The sequence below is a fragment of the Camelus dromedarius genome, chromosome 24 (genome assembly GCF_036321535.1).
Source record: "Camelus dromedarius isolate mCamDro1 chromosome 24, mCamDro1.pat, whole genome shotgun sequence".
Classification (NCBI taxonomy): domain Eukaryota; kingdom Metazoa; phylum Chordata; class Mammalia; order Artiodactyla; family Camelidae; genus Camelus; species Camelus dromedarius.
Window position 1 is genome coordinate 2,170,844 of NC_087459.1, and position 20,062 is coordinate 2,190,905.

At 48.2% G+C, this 20,062-nt stretch overlaps 1 protein-coding gene across 7 annotated transcripts in view; it reads right to left on the bottom strand.

The window, feature by feature from the left end:
- CLEC16A (C-type lectin domain containing 16A) overlaps positions 1 to 20,062 on the bottom strand; it is a 196,249-nt gene that overhangs the window by 136,879 nt on the left and 39,308 nt on the right. For 5 of the 7 annotated variants that reach the window (XM_064478179.1, XM_064478182.1, XM_064478178.1 and 2 more), the window contains exon 10: positions 11,961 to 12,192. In XM_064478179.1, coding sequence (XP_064334249.1) covers positions 11,961 to 12,192 — 232 coding nt within the window. The remainder of the gene's footprint in view (positions 1 to 11,960; positions 12,193 to 20,062) is intronic. The other 2 variants (XM_064478181.1, XM_064478180.1) reach the window with 1 other exon arrangement.

The following is a 20,062-nucleotide window of genomic DNA, read 5'->3' on the forward strand; positions in this document are numbered from 1 at the left end:
ATTTACAACTCCCAGCAGGCAGAGAGGGGAGGGGCCTCGTTTTATTTTTCCCAATTAAATAGGGGCAACTTGTAGCCCCCGACTTAAGCACGGTGTACATTTTCATTTGCAAGAAAAAATCTGAACCAACAAAGGGCTTTTTTCTTTGTTCTTTCTGGCTGGGGGGAGATAATTAGGTTTTTATTATTTATTTTTAGGGGAGGTGCTGGGGATTGAACCCAGGACCTCATGCATGCCAAGCATGCCTACTGCCACTGAGCTATACCCTCCACCCTTGAACTAACAAAGGAAACGTCCTGAGTTAGAGGTGGGCAGTTGCTGAGTTGTGAGGTGTCCCTGTTACAGAGTTCCCTGACGTGCAAGTGTGGACCTCCAAATACTCGATCCCAGAGTTCAGGTATTGTCCCCCCATCTTTGGGAGACATGATGAGGGAACAGCAACGATGAGCATTTTTCTGTTTGGGAAGGACGGGCACACACCCTGGCTCTGCCGCGGCCTCGCCATGTCTTTCTCTGGGCTCCTGCAGGGGCCTCCCACTTGGCCTCTGCTTCTTTCCTTGCCCCCTAGTTTGCTGTTTGCACAGACTCAAGTGATTTTAAGTGGAAATTAGCTCAGGTCGCCCTTCTGTCTTCCCATCACACCCAGGACAAAATCCAAATGCCGTCCACGGCATCAAGGCCTGGCATGGCCTGGCCCCATTGGCTTCTGGCCTCACCGCCAGGCTCTCTCCGCCGGCACCACACCAGCTGTGCCGAGTTTTCTTCTCACTCGTCTTCCATTACCCAAGCTTCTTTCTGCCCCAGGATCTTTACACAGCTGTTTCCTCTGCCTGGGACGCTCTCACAGGTCCTCCCTATCCAGGCATGACTCAGTCATGTCATTCAAGGCTCAGCTCAAATGCCACCACCTCAGAGTCCTCTTCTCAGACACTCTTTCCACTGGGTTTTCCTTTACCTCTTTCAGCTTTTATGAACTAAATGCCATACTTCATTCAGATTTCCTTAGTTTTTCCCTAACATTCTTTCTCAGCTCCAGGACCCCATCAAGGGTGCCATGTTACAGGTCTCCTTAGGCTTCTCTTGACCATGACAGTTTCTCAGCCTTCCCTTGCTTTTGATGACATTACAGTTTGAGGAGACTGGTCACACTTTTTGTAGACTGTCCCTCAATCTGAATTTGACGGATGCTTTTCTGATAGTTAGACTTGGGGTTGTAGGTTTGTGGGAGGAAGACCACTGAGAGAAGTGCCCTTCTCATCACTTCCTATCAAGGGTACAGGCTATCGACATCGCTTGTAACTGTGGGTGTTAATCTGCAGGACTTGGCCAAGCGAATGTCAGTCAGGTTTCTCCACGGGAAAGTGATTTTTCCTTCCTTTCACCCCACACCCTTTGGAAGCAAGCCATTCAACGCAGCCCACGCTTAAGGAGTAGGGAGTTGTGTTCTATCTTCCTGAGGGAGGAACGGCTACATGAATTATTTGGAATTCTTCTGTAGAGATCTGTCCCCTCCCCCCTTATCTTTACTTTATAGTATTTATAACTATTACTGTTTTTCAAACGTTCGCTTTAGGCCACTTCGCTTTTATCAAAGACCTACATCAGTACCTGTTTTCACTAACCGAAAGAAATCTGAAAGGGATCTTCCCTTTCACACACACAAAAAAGGTGAAAAGCAGAAACAGCGTTCAGCGCAGGTGCTGCAGCTGCGGTGACACAGGCAGTGCGCACCCGAGCAGCTGGAGCGGCGCCGCCAGGCTCCTTCCCCTGAACCACACTCAGCACCTCGGCATCACGTCCCGTAGCTCTGAACTGTGTCTGTGAGCATCTGTGCTTTATGTCCATTTATTTTGTGCATCTGTTAGCAAGACGTAACCTAAGACAATTGCCTCTTCGCTTTACGCCATTCTGGCTTAACGAAAGGCTTCATAGGAACATTCTACTTTCGGATCACGGGGGAAACCTGTACTTGGATTTTATATTTCCTACGTATTGGTTTGCTTGTTTCCTGCTGGCCTTCCCCCACTAGGATGTGGGCTTTCTAAGAGTAGCTGCCTTATCTGTCCTGTTCTCCCCCAGAATTCCAGCGTCTAGCCTGGGGCCTGGCACAAGGCAAATGCTCATTAAACATCTCTGAAATGGATGAATGGATGGGAGGTTTCGGTGGCAGGCAGGGCTGGCAGTGATGCATGGCAGCTGTAATGTGTAACGCATCCCCAGCCTGTGATCAGTGTGTGCACAGTGTCCTCACAGGGAGGTGTCGCATCCCCGCCCCCATGCGGACTGTTAAACCTGACTGTGCTTGAGACTGTCCTCTGACACGGAGGAGTGCACCCCCACACGTCCACAGGGGCCTGGAGCTGGGGGGAGGGGCGAGGCTCGGTCTCACTAGCCCCTTCCCTCCCAGTGGTCTGGAGTCAGACATCACAGATCAGAGTGGCCCCCACAGGGCCATCCCCCAGCACACAGGTGGGGGCTGACACGTGATTTTTAAGTGTTCTGTGTTTGCATAGTTTTATATCTGTTCATTAAAATAAATTAGAATTGCATCCAAGGCATTAGAAATGCATTAGAAGAAAATTCTAACTGCACAGAAAATCTGTTCTTTTGTGGATGTTACTGCTTAGGATGAAGCTAAATTTAAGAAAAAAATAAGTGAGTCAATTCACAATGAACGCACGGAGACGTGGTGGAGGGCAGGAGGCGATGCGGACTGCCGTCTGAGAACCACCCTCCCCTCCTGTCCTTGCATCTTCCCCGCCACCAGCCTCCTTCAGGTACCTCCCAACTACCCTCGTCTTCTCCAAAGTAGGATGCAGACACCTCACTGGGGAGTACCTCTTTTATTTTTAATTATCCTTGTCTTTTAAAAATCTATTTTGTTCATGTTATGATGCATGTAACGTTAGCACATTAAGACAAGCATGTATATAGTTCATAATAAATGCATACATACTGGGGAGATGCATGCTAAAGTTATGTATTTATTTGTGTTTATGGATGGGGTGTGCCGTCAGAGACAGCTGAACACTACCAAATGAGAAGAGGTGCCAGCCACTGGCTTTTGCCCCGTGACCTCTGACCTGATTCCCACACTGCTGCAGCCCCACTTCCTCCTTGCCTGCCTGGCTGACCTGGCAGGAAGTCAGTTCCAAGGACTCCCCATGATTATGGGGCCCAAGCCGGAGTGCCTCCACCTGCTGTGATGTGGTTGTCCCTTTTTGCCTTTCTAAACTCCCTGGACATGATCAGAATCCTGGCGTAGGGGAGGGGTTAAAGATAACCCAGTCTGGTGCTCATCAAACTGTGTTAAGTGGGTGCACGTTAATTCTGAATGACTACTTCCCAGGGCACCACCACAGTAAGAGGGGAGAGGGGAGCTGCTCCAGGTCCAGGGCGGGTGGGTGTCCCATCGTCTCCGACCTCGGGTTCCCTCACGCACTCCACAGAGGCCCCTAAAGCTCCTTTCTGGGATTCTGGAGCTTCACACAAAATGGGCTGAAGACCACTAGTTGGGTCCTGGAGACTGTATATGAGGAAACAGAAACCCAGGAGCGTAATGACTGTTAACACAGCTAGAGAAGCAGTGGCGAAAGCCAAGCCTGCCCCCTCGCATCCCGCATGTGGAGAACTCGGGCAGGGCCAGGTTCACAAGGGCCTCTCCTTGCACAACAAGGTTTCCGAACCTCAGCTGTGTCAGCCCGCTTCTCACAGCTGCACCCACATCCCTCCCGCTCCAGCCAGCACAGCTGCAGGATGCTGCTCCACTTAATTTTCCACTGAACAGTTCTTCCAAAGCCAAACAGGTTTTCCCCCATTTCTTTTTAAAAAGTTTATCCACACAACTCTTAAAACTAGCAATTCTTTCTTAGGTTGGCCAACTCCTTGAAACTGTATGCAAAATGCTCCATGGCCATGTGAGGAGTGGGTAACAGGTTTCTGGGGAGAGGGTCCCACCAGATTCTCGCCACTCTAAAATGGATTCCACAGCCATCTTTAAAAGTGGGTGCCAAAGAGGATCTGGCCTGTCTTAGTGACTGAGGGTCAAAGTGCACCCTCTTTATGCCACTCCGGGACGTCCGGCGTGGTTCTGCACAGCCTTCAGGGCCCCTACTGCCACATCTCCCTTCTGGCACCATGCCTGCCTCGGTGTGGCCTGCATCCCCTCCCGGGGTGCACACACCATGCTGCCACCAGGGAGAGCACGTCAGTGGGCTCACATGGACACAGATTTCCACTGATGGTCACTGAGGTGAGGACCCAGGCTCTGATGATGAATCCCCAGGGGGCGCCATCTGAACCTCAGTTATTATACCATGAGCCCCCACCTAGACGAGGTTTCTGTTTTGGAATCTGAAGGGGACTGTAGCAACACCCTAGCCCCAAATTCACCCATTTGCCTGCCTTTACAGTTTCTGCCGTGTCTGTGGGTTGCCTCCACTATTTGTTATTTATTTAATCATTTTATTTGAACCTTTTTTTTTTTTTTTACTTAAATACATTTTAAAAGAAAACTTAAAATAAATCATTCCTATACCCTTCAATTGAGCAAAACCACTTACAGGAATTTATCTGGAAGATACACCTCCTATGATATGAAAATGCACACCCACAAGGGTATTCACTGTGGTATTATTTGTAATTGCAAAATATTGGAAACTACCTAAATGTCCAAGCATAAAGATTGGTTGAATAAACTATGGTACACACACAGTGCAGCTGTAGAAAGGAATGAGGAAGATCGCTGGGAACTGATACGGACTTATTTCCGGAGACAGTGCTAAGTGAAGAGAGCAAAGTGCCAAACAGCATATACCGTGGGCTATACGCCATGTGTAAGAAAAGAAGGGAAATTAGAAAGCATACATATATCTGCTTCTTTTTACACAAAGAAACACAGCAGGGCTAGTCCAGAAAACAATGTTAGTTATCTATAAGAGGCGGGGGAATAGGATGGAAGGAATATGGGAGGGAAGGACACTTCTCTGTACAAACCCTTTTGCATAGTTTGAGTCTGTTAACATTCCAAATTATTTTTTTTTAAGAAATTAAATCAATATGAATGGGAAGGGAGAATCCTAAACTTAAAAAAAAAAAAAGGGCTAAAATATATTTCAAATGAATACCACATGTACCCTGAAGGGGGAAAAGAAAGGAAGGGTAGACGAATCCAAGTAGTCCATGAACACAATACCCGACTCTATATGCTCAGTTTGGATACAGGCAAAATACTTGGGGGTGGGGGCGGGGAACTGCAAATGACCTTGAATTCTTTATCATACAATAAACGATTCTGAAACTTTTAAAGACGTATTATAGGACTGAGCAAATACTAAATGTTTTGATGTCAGTGGGAGCCACAGCTCTCGCTAACAAAGAAACATACAAATCTAGAGTGGGAGAAGGAAGGCAAGAAAGAACTCTGGGAATTCACTGGAATTGGAGATATTGGTAATGTGTACTTTTACATGCATATATTTTCTAGCTCTGTCCACTGAAAGGGCCCAAAAGTAAGACATCTCATGTGGTGATGAGCATAGCTAGTGCTCAGATCTTGGCCTCTAGTACTGCTGCCCACTGAAAGGAACCAGGGCTTTTCAGAGAAATGACTAACCCCAAGGGAGGCAGAGTAGGTGGGAAACGAACCTTGTTATGACAGAAAGTGTAAGGACTGCTTAAAAAATGACAGGGGGATATCACAAGGACGTAGCCAGTCTGAAAGGGTTCCCAAGGACCAAATCTGGGACAATTTGAGCATTAAATTCATTACAGTAATAAAATATAAACCACTAAAAAACCGGAATCCATGATAATGTGCCAAGAATAGACAGACAGATAAATAAATGAATGGGAAGAAGAGAGGAGTCTTGATGAAATACAAACCACTAAAAAACTGGAATCCACGATTTTGTGCCAAGAATAGACAGACAGATAAATAAATGAATGGGAAGAAGGGAGGAGTCTTGCTTACAGTGGAATACTGAGGACTGACTATTAAACACGGAGACGTTGGAAAACCAACATTCTACCACCATCCTGGTAAAGACGGGATCAGGCAAGACTCGTCAGTGAATGCCACATCTAGGGGGGAGTTTTAATGCGGCACAGAATATCGGCATTATCTCAAAGTGTTTCCCCATGGATTGCTAATCAGTTTCAAAGAAAAGAGAAAGTAATGATACAGTGGAGAAACTGGGCCGTACCTTGACCAGGTGGCCAAAATTAACATCACCCATGAGGGACAGAAGGATGTTATGTGCCTCCAGATGTGACACCCACGGAAGGACATGTCACCTAGGCCGTATTTCAGCCAAGAATGCATCGCCTCAATTTAATCACAAAGAAACAGCAAAGGCAGAATGAAGAATGTTTTACTAAAACAAAGGAGGGAGAGGTTCTGTAGTCTTCAAAAATGTCAAAGTTGTAAAAGAGAAAGACAGACTGTGGAAACGTCCAGAGGAAGGGGGCTAAAGAGACATGGCGATTCAGGGCACGATCTGAGTCTGGCCCAGATTTTATACTGCAAGGAGGAAGTATGCTGCAAAGGGCGCCATTAGGCCAACGGATAAACTGGAACATGGACAGAAGGAAACTATGGTGAAGCTGGTAACTGTGCTGTGGTCACGACAGAGATGCCCTGTGCTTAGCAAATGCAGGCTGAAGAATTTAGGAGGGAAGGGGCATGATGGGTGTACCCTACCCAGAAAAAAAAAGTGTGAGAGAGTGTGTGTGTCTGTGTGAGAGTGAGAGAGAGAGAGAGAGAGAGAGAGAGAGAGAGAGAGAGAGCGCGAACGTGTGGAGAGAGAGAGAATATGCAAGTAAGAAAGCAAATGGGGTATAAGACGTTAAAAGGAGAAAGCAGGTAAAGAGTAAACAGATGTTCTTTATACTATTTTTGTTTTTGTTTCACTTTCTATAAATTTGAAATCATTTTCAAATAAAACATTTTTAGAAATTACTACTATAAGCATAAAGCCAACAGAAGTAGAAAGTAATTGTGAAAACACACACAACAAATAAATGAAAAGGTGCTGAGGCCTGTTGTGTGAATGGAAAGGGGGGAGACTGGGGAATGTGATGGGGTGTCGGATGCACACACCAACCACGAGCCTCCCTGGAGCTGAGCTCTTGGCAAGAATCCTCTCACCATGGTCTTTAAGGCCCTCTCTGTCCCACCCAAAGCCATCTCCATATCCCACAGCTGGGGCTATGCTGATCGACTGCAGTCTCTGCATTTTATGGAACGGAAACTGAGGCACAGAGAGATCAGGAGGGAGGCCTCTGGCCCCAGCTGCCCGCGGGCTCCTCTCCCGGCACTGTCTGTCCGCTCTGTCGTGTAAACGAGCATCTGTGCAGTTGTTTCATGGGCACAGGTTCAGTTTGGGAGGATGAAGAGTTCTGGGGCCGGGAGGTGGGGATGGCTGCACACGATGTGAGTGCACAGGAGAGGCCTGAGGACCCTTGCCACCCAAGGACATCAACTGCTGTCCCTGGATATGACAATTCTGGCCAAGTCCATGAGCTCCCCCAGCACTCTGACACTCTTGGCTTTTTTAAATAACGGCAATAATTCATCAACTTGCCCGGGATGATGTACATTCTCATCTGATTAATATTTGGTAAATGAAGTGCTTTTCGGGGAAATGGCGGGCATGACCTCCCAACAGTCTTTGACTGAGAAATTCAAGGATTTTCTCAGTTGCCCTCTGTGTTCTACCGTCCAGTAATCACGGCAAGGACAGACAACGAACAGAGGAGACGGGGATCATGAGAAAGCCTTCAAAAGGAGGTTAAGGGAAGGAGGAGAAAGATGCCCTTGCTGGTTACCTAGGAAATGGGGGCAAAACCGCATGCTACTGGCTGGCTTTGGAGCAGAATTTCAAGATTCAGTCAGTGCCTGGCAATGACAGGATGTGAATATGCTGAGTATCTGGGGTACCCTTTCGTTTGATTTCTAATTATTGTTTACTGGATAGCATGAGATTGAATTCAGAACATTTTTCTGGGAAGTTGCTTTGCAGAGGATTTGTCTAAACTGACCTCTAATCCTTCTCTTCATATTAGTTAAGCCCATTGGAAAAGCTGATACTCCTACATCTCTCTACCAGCCAACCCATCCTTCTCCCCCTCCCTCTCTCCTCTCTCTCTCTCACACACACACACACACACACACTTCCCACCTCACTATTCGTTATAAAAATTAACAGAGAAACAGGCCCCACAGAAACTTGCCAGTGTGCCCAAGGACAAAGTCCCCCCAGTCAAGCTCAAGCACCACTTCCAGGCTCCCCGCTCTGCTCTCCGACTTGCCAGGGCTCCTACCCAGTGCTCATGGGTCACATGCTAAATGCTGAGGCACTGATGTTCTCGTTTCTGACACCTTGATGGCCGGGCTTCGCGCAGGCCCCTCTATCGGTGGAGAAACACAGGAAGGGCGATGACTTGCCCAGGATCACCAAGTAACTGTTCTAAGTGAATCCAAAAAGAGGCGACCATCCTCTCAGACTGGAAAGCAGGATGAGACAAGAACGTGCATCTGGGTGAACACTCCTCTGGCCGGAGGGGCCAGGGCGCCTCTGGTCTTCCTTTCAGTATTCAGCTCCTGAAAAATTAGGAGCCCTGTGATTTTCTTGGTTTCAGAATGAGCTGCCCATTACTTGGGACCTGAGGTAGGGAACATTTCTTTGCAAACCAGGGATGGAAGTGGAGGGTCCAGGGGTGCACATTCATTTCACACAACTTCCTTGTCTGGGCTTAAATGTGGAGGAGGTGTGAATTCTGGGTGTTGCGTTTGCAGAAAAAAACAAGTTAATACCACATTCAAATCAGGTCATGGCAGAATTGTGACTTGTGACCACATGCCTTTTCACTTCTGTGCTTCATGCTGCCTTTTTCAGTAAAGATTTCAGCACTAAAATGGGGGTAGCAGGGGATGCAGGGAGGAGCTGGTGCCAGCATCTCTTTACACAAGAGTCACCAGGCTATCAACAAGCCCTGAGATTTAGGGACAATGCAAGAAGCAGGCTAGGGAAGGAATAATTTGGAGAAAATAGCCACATATTCACCTCAAAACAGAAAGAAAGAAGACAGCCCTGAGGAAAACTGAGGCGTAAACAGAAATAGTGTGGCTTCCTAATGGAGCATCTGCTGTTTCTGCTGACCCGACATTTACACCCCCTTCTTCTGATGAACGTACCTCATTTCTTACTGAGGGAGTCACCTTAGCGTAGATGCGTAACCCAGGCCTGGCCAATCAGCACAGAACATCCCTCTATAGGGCTGGGCAAGCCAGGCCCATTCTCACCAACAAGCATCATTGGCCCCCAGACTTCACTGCAGCCAGGGGGAAGGAGCAGCTTCCTCTCCATCTGGCAGTAAATTGGCAGGGTGTGAGTCTGGCACTGCCAGTGGTCATCCGTGCCCCTGGGTCCAGCCTCCCAGTTACGTGAACAGTAACTGCCTTTTTTGCTTAAGTCAGCCTGAGTTGAATTTCTAAATTTTGCAACTACAAGAATACTTAACATATCCTTATTTAAAAAAAAAAAAAGTTCATTACATGAATTACATCTCCTATAGTCACAATTTCCAGATGAGGAAGATGAGGCCCAGAGCTTGAGGAGACCATCCAAGGCACACAGTAAGCCTAGCTGTCAAGACAGGATTGCAAGGCAGCTCTCCCTTCTCCTAGGCACCTCCCCCATCTACACTGTTCTCTGGATTGAAACTGAATGAGGAAATGTGCCTGACACCCTTCCAGGTCACAGGAATTAATGCCCAAACACAGATACAGCCGAGGGAGAGGATACCCACCAGCCGTACCTTCAAACAAGAGAATGTCTAAGAGATCAAATAAACGATTCAAAAAGCCCCAGAATACAGCTCCTGATGCCCAGTTAGGCATCTCTCTGCTGGACGGGCCTGAAAGTTGTACTGATTTATGGTGAGCCGGGCGGGAAGATTAGTGAGCGCCTGAGAAAACAGGAGGGTGCTAAGATGCCGAGGGGGTCGTGGAGAGCCATGCTCAACCGAGCCCTGAAGTCAGTATCGACTGTCCAAGAAAGCCTCCACGGAAACTGCTGGGCCCTGTCTGGCACAAGTCAGGTGAGTATCCGCCCATCTCTCCCCTTGCCCCCAACATGCGGCAGGTGGGATCAGCCTGTCGTGAGTCCTCGCCCCAATCCTAACAGGAAGCTGGGACGGCAGTCTGGCCACTGCAGCCCCCATGCGCCAGGACTGGGCTGCCTGGCTGAGTCATTTGATTGTGTGTTTGAGGCCAAGCCTGCCCCTGTCCACACCACGGTTAGTCACGGCCCCGGCCTGGTTAGAGAGCAGCCCTTAAAAGGGCTGGAACAAAAGAGGCAGCATCTTTCCAAAACAAAATTGACAAGAACACAGTGTACAAAATGGGGTGAAGTTGCCCATTTTCTCCACTATGTGGCTACAGGGCAGCTAAATCTAGGGTTTAAGCAGGCAATTTTCTACCAAGTTAGAAAAAAAAAACAACCCAAAATGATCCAAATAAGCAAACAAGTATGGCTTACCTTGTGTTTGCCCCTCACCTCCCCACCAGTGGTATCTGTTGGCAAAGGTTTCCCAAGCCAAAGAGCAATTCCTAAACCAAAATGCTTACTGCGCACTTTGAACAGAAATAAAAGCATGCTGGAGATCTCAGCCTTAAAATGAGCCGGTGGCACCAGGGAGACACTTCAGTTTTACTTATCAAAATGTGATGGTGACATTCACTGAGAAGTGCCAAGAAAATCAGAACAGGGCTAGCGGGGTGGGGGAAGGGGTGGGTTTCAGCTACATAATTGCAGCAAACTCCCCAAAACATACGAGTTTCCAGTCACTGATTTATTGAGCTGCTCCATTTTCCAGCTTCAGATGCCCTGGACTCACAGTCCAGGCTGATGGGCCGGGAAGCTGGCTTCAGAGCAGCCTCTGCTAGCCCAGGACCCAGGAGGACGGCTTGCAGGAAATGCTCCCCACAGCCTCAGCAGACCACAGCCGGGAGCTGAGCAGCACCTGGGTCTGTCCCAGGAGGTGAGGTGGGAGTTCGCCTCCATGAGCAGAGCCCCCACCCCACTTGCGCCCCATCACCTCCTCCACCAAGTGCCCGGGGCCGTGGCCAGTGACCCCATCTGTGTGGCTGTGAGCCCAGCCCATGACACAAGCAACTGGACAGTTTAAGCTTGCTTCATTCCACAGAGGACAACGCTCTCCAGATGGAGGAGGTGTTAGCATTTAAATGAGAGGAGGGTGGAAAGTAAACCAGAATCATTCCCGACAAGGGCAAAAAGAGGACACAATGATTCTGTTTACTGAGCACATGTGCACCAAACACAAGTGTACCTCACTCTAAACACAGTCAGGACTTGGGAAAAATCTTAATGTCAGAATCTAGGGGATTATATTTGACCATTTGATTCCAACAAACCATAATCTCATTTTTAAAAGCATATCATTTCATTAAGCATGGGCATTCTTCTTCCTGCAGTGCACTGGAAATGATGACTTCTGTCGAAGATCTTAACCCCAGGTTATCGGGAGTAATAAGACCAGCAATAATGATCAAGATGATGATAATAATAATAATAACAGCAGGACAGGCGGCAGCAGCAGCAGAGCCTTATGACGTGGGCCAGGCCCTGTCCCCAGCAGGATACACGTGTTAACCCGTCTAGGTCTCTTAAAAACAAAGTGAATTCTACGTGTTATCCTCTTTTTACAGTTGGGGAAACGGAAGCACCGACCTCTGTTAAAAGGAGAGGACCTTGCTCCAGGACACCCATCCGACAAGGGCAGGCCTTGTACGGGATCTGCCCACAGCTGCCTCCGAACCGCTGGTTGTGCAGAGTGAGGTACACTGGGGTCCGGAACGACAGGTGCACCCACTGACACACAGGGGACCACACACAGGACAGCCTGGCTCGCAGGTCGGCGTTTGCAGGCGCACTCACCTTCACTCTCCCCACTCGTCTTGGTGCCTTTTGAACCACCCTCTGTACCTTTAGCCTTCTCGGCGTCTTCTTGGGCATCCTCGGCGGGCCCTTTCTCCTCATCCTCTTCCTCCCCAACGTTTTTGTAGTTGGGTCTCTTTTGCACCCGCCTCTTGCCCTTGTGCTTGTTCATCTCAAGGGACCGCTCTAGCGTCTCGGTGGGTTTAATGAAGCACCGAATGCTGGGCTTGGCCTAGGAAAGTCGAACCAAGACAACAGGCAGATTTGAGCGCTGGACTCAACGCTGCATCCTATTAAGCTGCCCGAGAGTTTCTGCCCCAAGAAATTCCTGTCCAAAACAACAAATGCTACCCCTAGTTGATTACTGTAACTGTTATGAACATCATTATTATTATAATCTAAACAACAGCACCAGCTACTATTTATTGCCCATGGTCCTAAGTCATCTGCACTTTACCAGTACCAGCTCTGCGCTTCCCAAAGGTCAAAAACACACTTCTGATTAATGCTTTTATGGTACTTTCTACGCACCAGATGCTGTTCTAAGGCCTCTGACTATATTATCTCACTTAAAGTTTACAAAACCCCCACAAGATAGTACTGTTGTTACGCTCACTGTACATGTGATGAGACTGAGACTCAGAGATGTTAAATGACCTGCCCAAGGTCACAGAGCCAGGAGGTGGCAGAGCTGGGGTTCAAAACCACTTATCTACACAATTTACATCTTAACCACAGCACTCTGATGTGCTGCGCTAAACTTCTAGTTTAAATATACTTATTTTAAAAGGAACTGAATATCACTATGGAAATGGGACACCAGCGTATCTTGCTATTATAAAAATAAAAAACAGAAAAGAAAAAGCAAGGTGTATTGGGTGTAACCAAATGCTGGCTCTCTTTAGAAGGGGAGCCTGGCAAGTATTGGCAATGAGTTCTAAAGCTCATCCCCAAAAGAAGCCTGCCCCTAAGGAAAACGTTTTTCCCTAAAAAGTCAGAAGCCTAAGAGAAATGAGAAAGGCCCGTGCATCACCATGGTTCATATCCCACATTGTGGAAAACATGGCTGTATCTCAGTTCTTAGAGCAACCATGAGCTATAGGGATTATCTGTCCCATTTTACAGATAGGAAAGTGAGATTCAGAAGGGTTAAGTGACAGGCCCAATGCCACACAGCTACTGAGCTTCAGTCAGAATTTGAATCGAAACTTGCCCAATCCCAAAGGCCAAGCTCTTCCTAAAATATCAGTGTTTCACCAGGAGCTCAAACTCAGTTTCATGTTTAGTACTCTCTGAAAAGCATCTACGTGCAAATGAATCAGGTTTAGAAAGAAGCAAAGACAAAACAAAAACAAAAACAAAAACAAAATAAAACTGTTCCTGATTTGTTTGAGGTAGGATTCTGATTGAAGTATTTTTCTCTCTTCAGGGTCCAGATGACGTTCAGACATCATTTTGTCTTTGAAAAGGAAAATTTTAAAGGAAACTTTTCCATTATCTTGATACAGTCTATCCATCTTCTGAATTTACCCCAAACAACCGCCAATTATATTCTGGGGGCTACCGGACCTTGCCAATAAGTGAAATGTGCTCAAAGAACACAGATTAATTTCAATAACACTCAAAACAAAACCTAATGGAAAGCTAAATTAGCATCCAAATCCAAACATTAATTTTTATTTACCTCCTTTGGATTATTCATCCACAAAAATGACAGCTAAATTGAGACGAGCTTCTACTGTCCAGGAAACCCAGATAGTGCATTACAGATGCCGACAACCAAGAGCCCAGAGATGAGAGCATTCTGAGCTTGCAGCACTTGACAGACAGCATCCATCAGGGCCCACTTAGGATGCTGTGCGATTGAACGCAGCCCCAGACGCCGGCCTCATCCTCTCCTGAAGGACCCAAACCCGGTAAATTGGGGCCTCAAGATGAAGTGACTGCTTCCTCTGATCACCACTTACTTCTAGGGAATTTTGGAGCATGCCACATGTAATTAAAGCTTTCAGGAACAGAAAACTGAGACCAAACACAGAGCACACCACTGGTTAGAAGCTATGAGTAGAAATTCACATGGATGGATGTAGAAACCTCTCCCTGAGCTCTGCATGGACTCAGATACACAGAACAGCTGGCAGTAGTAAGGGAAGTGAAGCAACGCACGAGGTCCAGGGCTGGTCAGAGTGGTGTGAAGCCCAGCCAGACCCTACATGAGCTGTGGGGCCTCTCAGAGCTTCCAGCCTCTTGTCTAAAACATGGGAGAAGTAATTCTGGCCTCCTAGAGCTAAACAAAATCATGGATAGAAAGTTCCTTCAGAGCCTGGTGATATAGGAAGCATCCAATATATAGACAGCTACCTTCCCTTCTCTGCATACATGAAAGAGAGAAAGAGAGAGAGAAACAAAGAAAAGAAAAGAAAAGAAAAGAAAAGAAAAGAAAAGAAAAGAAAAGAAAAGAAAAGAAAAGAAAAACTCAACTGTGAAAATGAATTTAAAAACTTTCCAAGGGCTATGCTTTTGTCAATGATCAGGTGTTAGGGAGGGAGGCAGAGAAGGCATGCTTACCAGGGAAATTTCAAACCTTTAAAATGCAACCTACCCAGTAAATAGCTGGAAATAACCTAAATGTCCATCAACAGGGGAATGGTTAGGTAATTATGGTCTGTCCATAGAGCGGGAATCCACGTAGATGTTAAAAAGACTGGGGTCTTTTTAGACCTAGATATACTGATGCAGAAACAGCACCAGGATAAAAAAGGAAGGACAGGGAACAAAGCTGGGACCCTTTGGGGTAAAGCCTTATGATGGTGTAAACACAACTTTTCCTGGAAAGCTGCACAAGAATATATTAGCATTTCATGTCTGGGGAAGGAAAAAAGGCAGGTGGTACTATGTGTGCACACCCCTAAAAGTGCACTTAAGAGATTTTCACTTCTATACCTTTCCTCCGTTTGAAATTTCTTATTGTATATGCATATAAACTTTTCAAAAAATTCAACAGGGATCATTTGGATATTGGAATTATGAAGTTTATTTTCCCCCTTTTTTCTTCTATATTTAAAAAGTCTTATTTAAGAAAAAATACTAACAACAACAACAACAACAAAAATCCCATAGTTACCATGGAGATGCTGACAGGGCGTGGCTGGGAAATGTGGGCAGGGACTCGTTATCATTCCTGCCTCCCGGCTGCCAGCTCCCCGGGAATCTGTGTTACACTGGCCAACCCCGGATGCTCCAGACGGAAAGCCCCCGTGGGCAGTGCCATCTTATACCCCGCTGTCCTCCTGACACTAAACCAGGTGCCTGGAGCAGGGCATGCCTTGATGGACTGCTGCCGAGTGGCCTGTCCCATCCATACTACATCCAACGTGACAGAGAGAAGAAGAAGAAAACAGAAGAAAAGAGAGGGTGGATGGAGAAAGGGGCCTAACACCCTCAGGAGCCAAACTTAGTGGAAGAGCTAGCAGGATGGAACCAACCAGAAGAAACGGGAAAACCCACTTCAGAGTCAAAAATCAGAAGGCCTTTGGGTTTATCTTTTTATAAAGAAAGCACCTCACGCATGCCTCAGAGAAAAGAATCCTGCAAATAAGGTCTAGTTTCCCAAACGCCGCAGGCTTGGGTTTCCCTAAGGGCTCACCCCCCAGGGATCGGAAGCCTGAGCTGCAGGGGGAGAGTGGAGGTGCGGGGCCCTCCTTGCTGCCTCCAGAGACTCTGCCAGGCACCCGAGTTGGGGATGCAGGAGGGGAGCCTTGGGCTCTGTGGCTGGACGTTTAGGCAGCCTGGCTTCTGGGGTCATAGCCAGCTGCAGTCCAGCAGTGTGTTTTCAGGGGTGGTCTGGGGTCTAAGTACTCCCTAGAGTGTCTGCCCCCACCTGCTGGTTAAGGACACCTTCCACCAGCCTTCATGCCTCCAACCTTTGCGCCTGGCTTCAAAGTTACATACTCAAGAAGGTGACTCCCCCCAGGGGTCGGCGATAACTAAGGCCTTTCAGGGGTGGCAGGGTCTGAGAAGAGGTTCTGCAAGGACCGTGAGAGGGGTCAGGAGCAAGGGTTCAGGAGGAAGGATGCAAACATGCAAGCCCAGCATTGCTGATGCCACGGAGGTCAAACATAATGTCCTCTATTAGGTCTGGGTGTGCCCCCTTAGAAAAACCCTGACACAGACTGCGTAAGAAAGACCGATCAATCAATCAAGGATTCCGTTCATGGATAAAAAACAAAACCATTGACTTAAAACATGTACATATACATCATGTTTTCCTGCGTTGATAGGTATTTGCATGACGGTACACAGAGCAAGGCCTGGAAGGATACACAAACTGAGAACAGTGGTTCCTTTTGAGAAAGATACTGAGGTTGGGGAACTTTCACTTTCTACTCTAGTTGCTTCTATATCATTCAATTGTTTTACCCCAAGAAAGTATTACCAGTGCCATTAAATGTAAAAAATACCTTTAAAGAACATATCTAATATCACTGAACTATACATTTAAAAATGGTTAATCCACTGTAAATGTTGTTTGTTATAAATATTTCACATAAAAAAAAAACTTTCAAAAAAGCACCCCTGAAAGTGAGAATGGTGATTAGCTGGGGGGAGGAGTGGGGGAGGAACTGGTTGCAGACTGAGCAGGAGTGGTGGTGCCCTGGAACACAAGATGCCAGAGATGTTTTCTGTCTTGACCTGAATTACAAGCTTCCCCTGTGATCTGAAAGTAGAGCGTTCCTACGAAACCTCCTGTGAACCTGAAGGGTGTGAAGCAGAGAAGCAGTAACCTTAGGACATGGCTTGCTCGGAGATGCACAGAATGAATGGAGATAAAGCACAGATGCTCACAGACACAGTTCAGAGCTACGGGACGTGATGCTGAGGTGCTGAGCGTGGTTCCAGGGAAGGGGCTTGGCGGCCCCGCTCCCACTGCTCGGGGTTCGCACTGCCCCTGTCACCGCGGCGGCAGCACCTGCACTGTACACTGTTCTCACTTTCCAAGTTTTTTTCGTAAAAGTGAAAAACCTCTTTGGATTTTTCAGCCTTCTGTAAAAATGTCTTCTATAATAGAGACGTGGCTTAAAGCAAACTTCTGAAAAGCGGGGACACCTGTACACAGTAATGTAACCACGTGTATGAAGCCATCAAGCAGTACAGTGAAGATCACTGCACTTTTATGTGCTTCATTTATGTTACCTCTCAATTTAAAAAAACTGTTAACCTAGAAGGTTTCCAGTAAATTCAGATCGTCACAGTGCCCTAAATATGAGCTAGGGGCAAATCAGACAACTCGGGAAGCTGGCTTCACTGCAGTCGCCGGAGGGCTGACCATTCACTGAGCCCCGACTAAGCACCAACACTGGGCTAAGAGCGAGGAAGCCAAGGCCAGGCCTTCACTGAGCTCACAGTGCAGCCAGGAGCCGGCGGTGTACTGCTGTTGTGTCCCACACGGACACTAGGAGATGAAGGAAACTGAGGGCACGGAGGAAGGAGTGGGGAAGTGAGCCAGGATGGGGGCGGGTTGGGAGGGGAGCTTAGGAGGGCTTCGTGGAGAGGGAAATGATTGATCCGAGTTTTCAGTATTAACAATTCACAACAACACTTGGGAGGAGAGGAAGGCCAGCTCAGAGTTCTGGACAGTCACCCTTAATTCTGTCAAGGCCAGAGCCACCTAGAGCTGGTGTGTGTGGTGACAGCAGTGGTGCCCTGGGACACAAGGTGCCTGGCCCAAGCTCCCAGGTAGCAGCAGGCACACAGGAAGGAAGTCAGGGGGTGGTTCTGGGCCGGCCAAGTGGCACGTCCAGTCAGCTGTTCGTGAAGGAGTTCATTGACACTCATGGCCTAAGAAGGGACGTCAGCGTGACCCTGTCCCTGCACATAGCACCTGCTGAGAGGGTTTCTTGGTACTACTCGGTGATGCGGAGACGGGCGGTGGAGAAGGCAGCCTGGGGAGCAAAAGCACAGTGACAGTCTACACATCACTCACTAGGTGGCCCTCTGACTTGATGAGCATGATGGACGAGCACAGGCTGTGATTATTTCCCATTTCCGTTTCATGTGCGCAGAGCTCCAAATGTCACAGGGGTTACGGTGACCCGGGTTTACACCCACCGTAACCAACGGCACTGTAGCACATAGCTCTGCAACTGGCCATGAAGGGAAGCTGGGTGGATAATTGCTGCAGAGCGAGCCTATTCTCGTTCCAGAACGAGGTGATCAGCAAGCAAACATCAGGCGGCGTAAGCTCCGGGGTGATGTATGGGTGCGCGTGCTACGTGCCAAACCCTGAGCGACGTGGGGCTGCCGAGCCAGAGCACATGCGCGCATCCAGAAAGCACAACTGTGACCACGTCAGTGAGACGACGGGGCACTGCTGCCAAACTGAACGGGGAAGATCTAACCCATGGTGGGGGAGGCACGAAGAGGTAACAGGCCACTTCCATTAACAGGAGGAGCATGGCACTCTTCCCCACGATTGGCCAATTATCAGGGAGCGAGGCAGCGGCCGAGGCATAACCCAAGGCAGCGCCCATTTATCTGGCATCGGAGCGGTCTCAGAGCTCAGAGGCCTCACGCTCCGACTGTGGGAACCAGCAGGTCATGTCAAGATGGTGCTGGGACTTCTTAGAAAGCTGCCCCCTGGGTGCTGCTGGGTCTGTGAGACCAGCCTCATCCCCTGGCCTTCCCCACCCCGTCACCTTCTCTGCCCCCCTCAATGCCCGGCACCGCCTAGTCTGTCCCTCTGATGCTGTGTCGAGCATTCGATCAACAGCTAATGAATTCCTGCAGGATGAATGAATCCCCAAGGTATTAATCCCAAGCTATGTATGATTAAAAAGGCATGTTCCATGCTCTTGCAAAATAAAATATCTTATATTCTTCCATTAAACAGTGACAAAGCATTTCGTTGGCATTTCTTTAGAAGGAGTGTTTTACTACATTTTGTTCTCAAAAAAAAAAAAAAGGTAATGAACTGTGAAACAGTGGTGACTCTTGTCACCTGCAATGTTCGGTCCGGAACCCTACATCTCATGCTGCACCAAGTGACTATCACTGTGGATGGTGGCAGAAGGGCACGAAATGCAGCAGCACGGGGATTTGGGGCTGACGGCCTGCAACCCCCCACAACTGGGTGGCAACAGAATGATCCCTTAACCTCTGTTAGGTGAGCGTTGGCTTCCTCACGCAGAGAATGTGATGATAATACTGTCTCACTCTTCGGGTTGTCAGGAGCCTCAGATGAGACAGCGAGGAGGGGAACAAGTGTGTTCCTCTTCTGTAAAGTGAAGGCGTTCCCCCACTCGCACTGACCCAGTCAGTACGTTGCTTGCCTACTGGCCTCTCCTCGATCCCAGACAGCCAGTTCACAACCATCGAGGTCTCTGATTCGCCATTTTTTGTGCCTTGACCACCCCAACCCCCTACCCTTCCACTTACATCAGGGAGAGCTATCCTTCCTTCGGTCCTCCAATCCAGTGTCACCTCCTCGGGGAGGACTTCCCTCACCGTCATCTCCTGAAGCTGTTTTCCATTTCTTTCCAGATCCAAACCTTAAACCTGTGTTGACGTGCTTGTTTACCATGTTTCCCACCAAGGTGTCAGGACAGGCACCTTGTCTGTCTTGCTCATCCTGCAGCCTGTGAGGCCAGCACGGCACTGGTCTGGAATGTGTGGGTGCTTCCCAAAGACTGCGGCTGAGGGGGATGGGGGAGAGAACGAGGGGCGTTGCTCCTGCTAGGGAAGGGCTGTCCATACCCCAAGTGTCACCCAGAACAATACTGACTGAGTGAATAAAGCCTTGTCAGCTTTTTCCCCCCTTTTCTCTGCTCATGGAGCTTTCAGGAATCTGCCCCATGCCCAGCTTGAAGTTACCAGGGGTCCCCTGGGGTAGGGAAGGTTATGACCAGCACAGCAAGTGGTCAGCAGGCAGTCAGTCTCAGGCCAGCCAGGACTCAGAATTCACAGGGGCAACCCCACTATTCAGCCCCTGGGATGCGTTACGCCCACCAGCCATGCTGACTGTCCTCAGTCAGGCAGTAAGTGACTCACACCACTTCCCACCTAGCCACTGTTGTTAAATCGCTAGAGCAATGACAGAGGGAAGT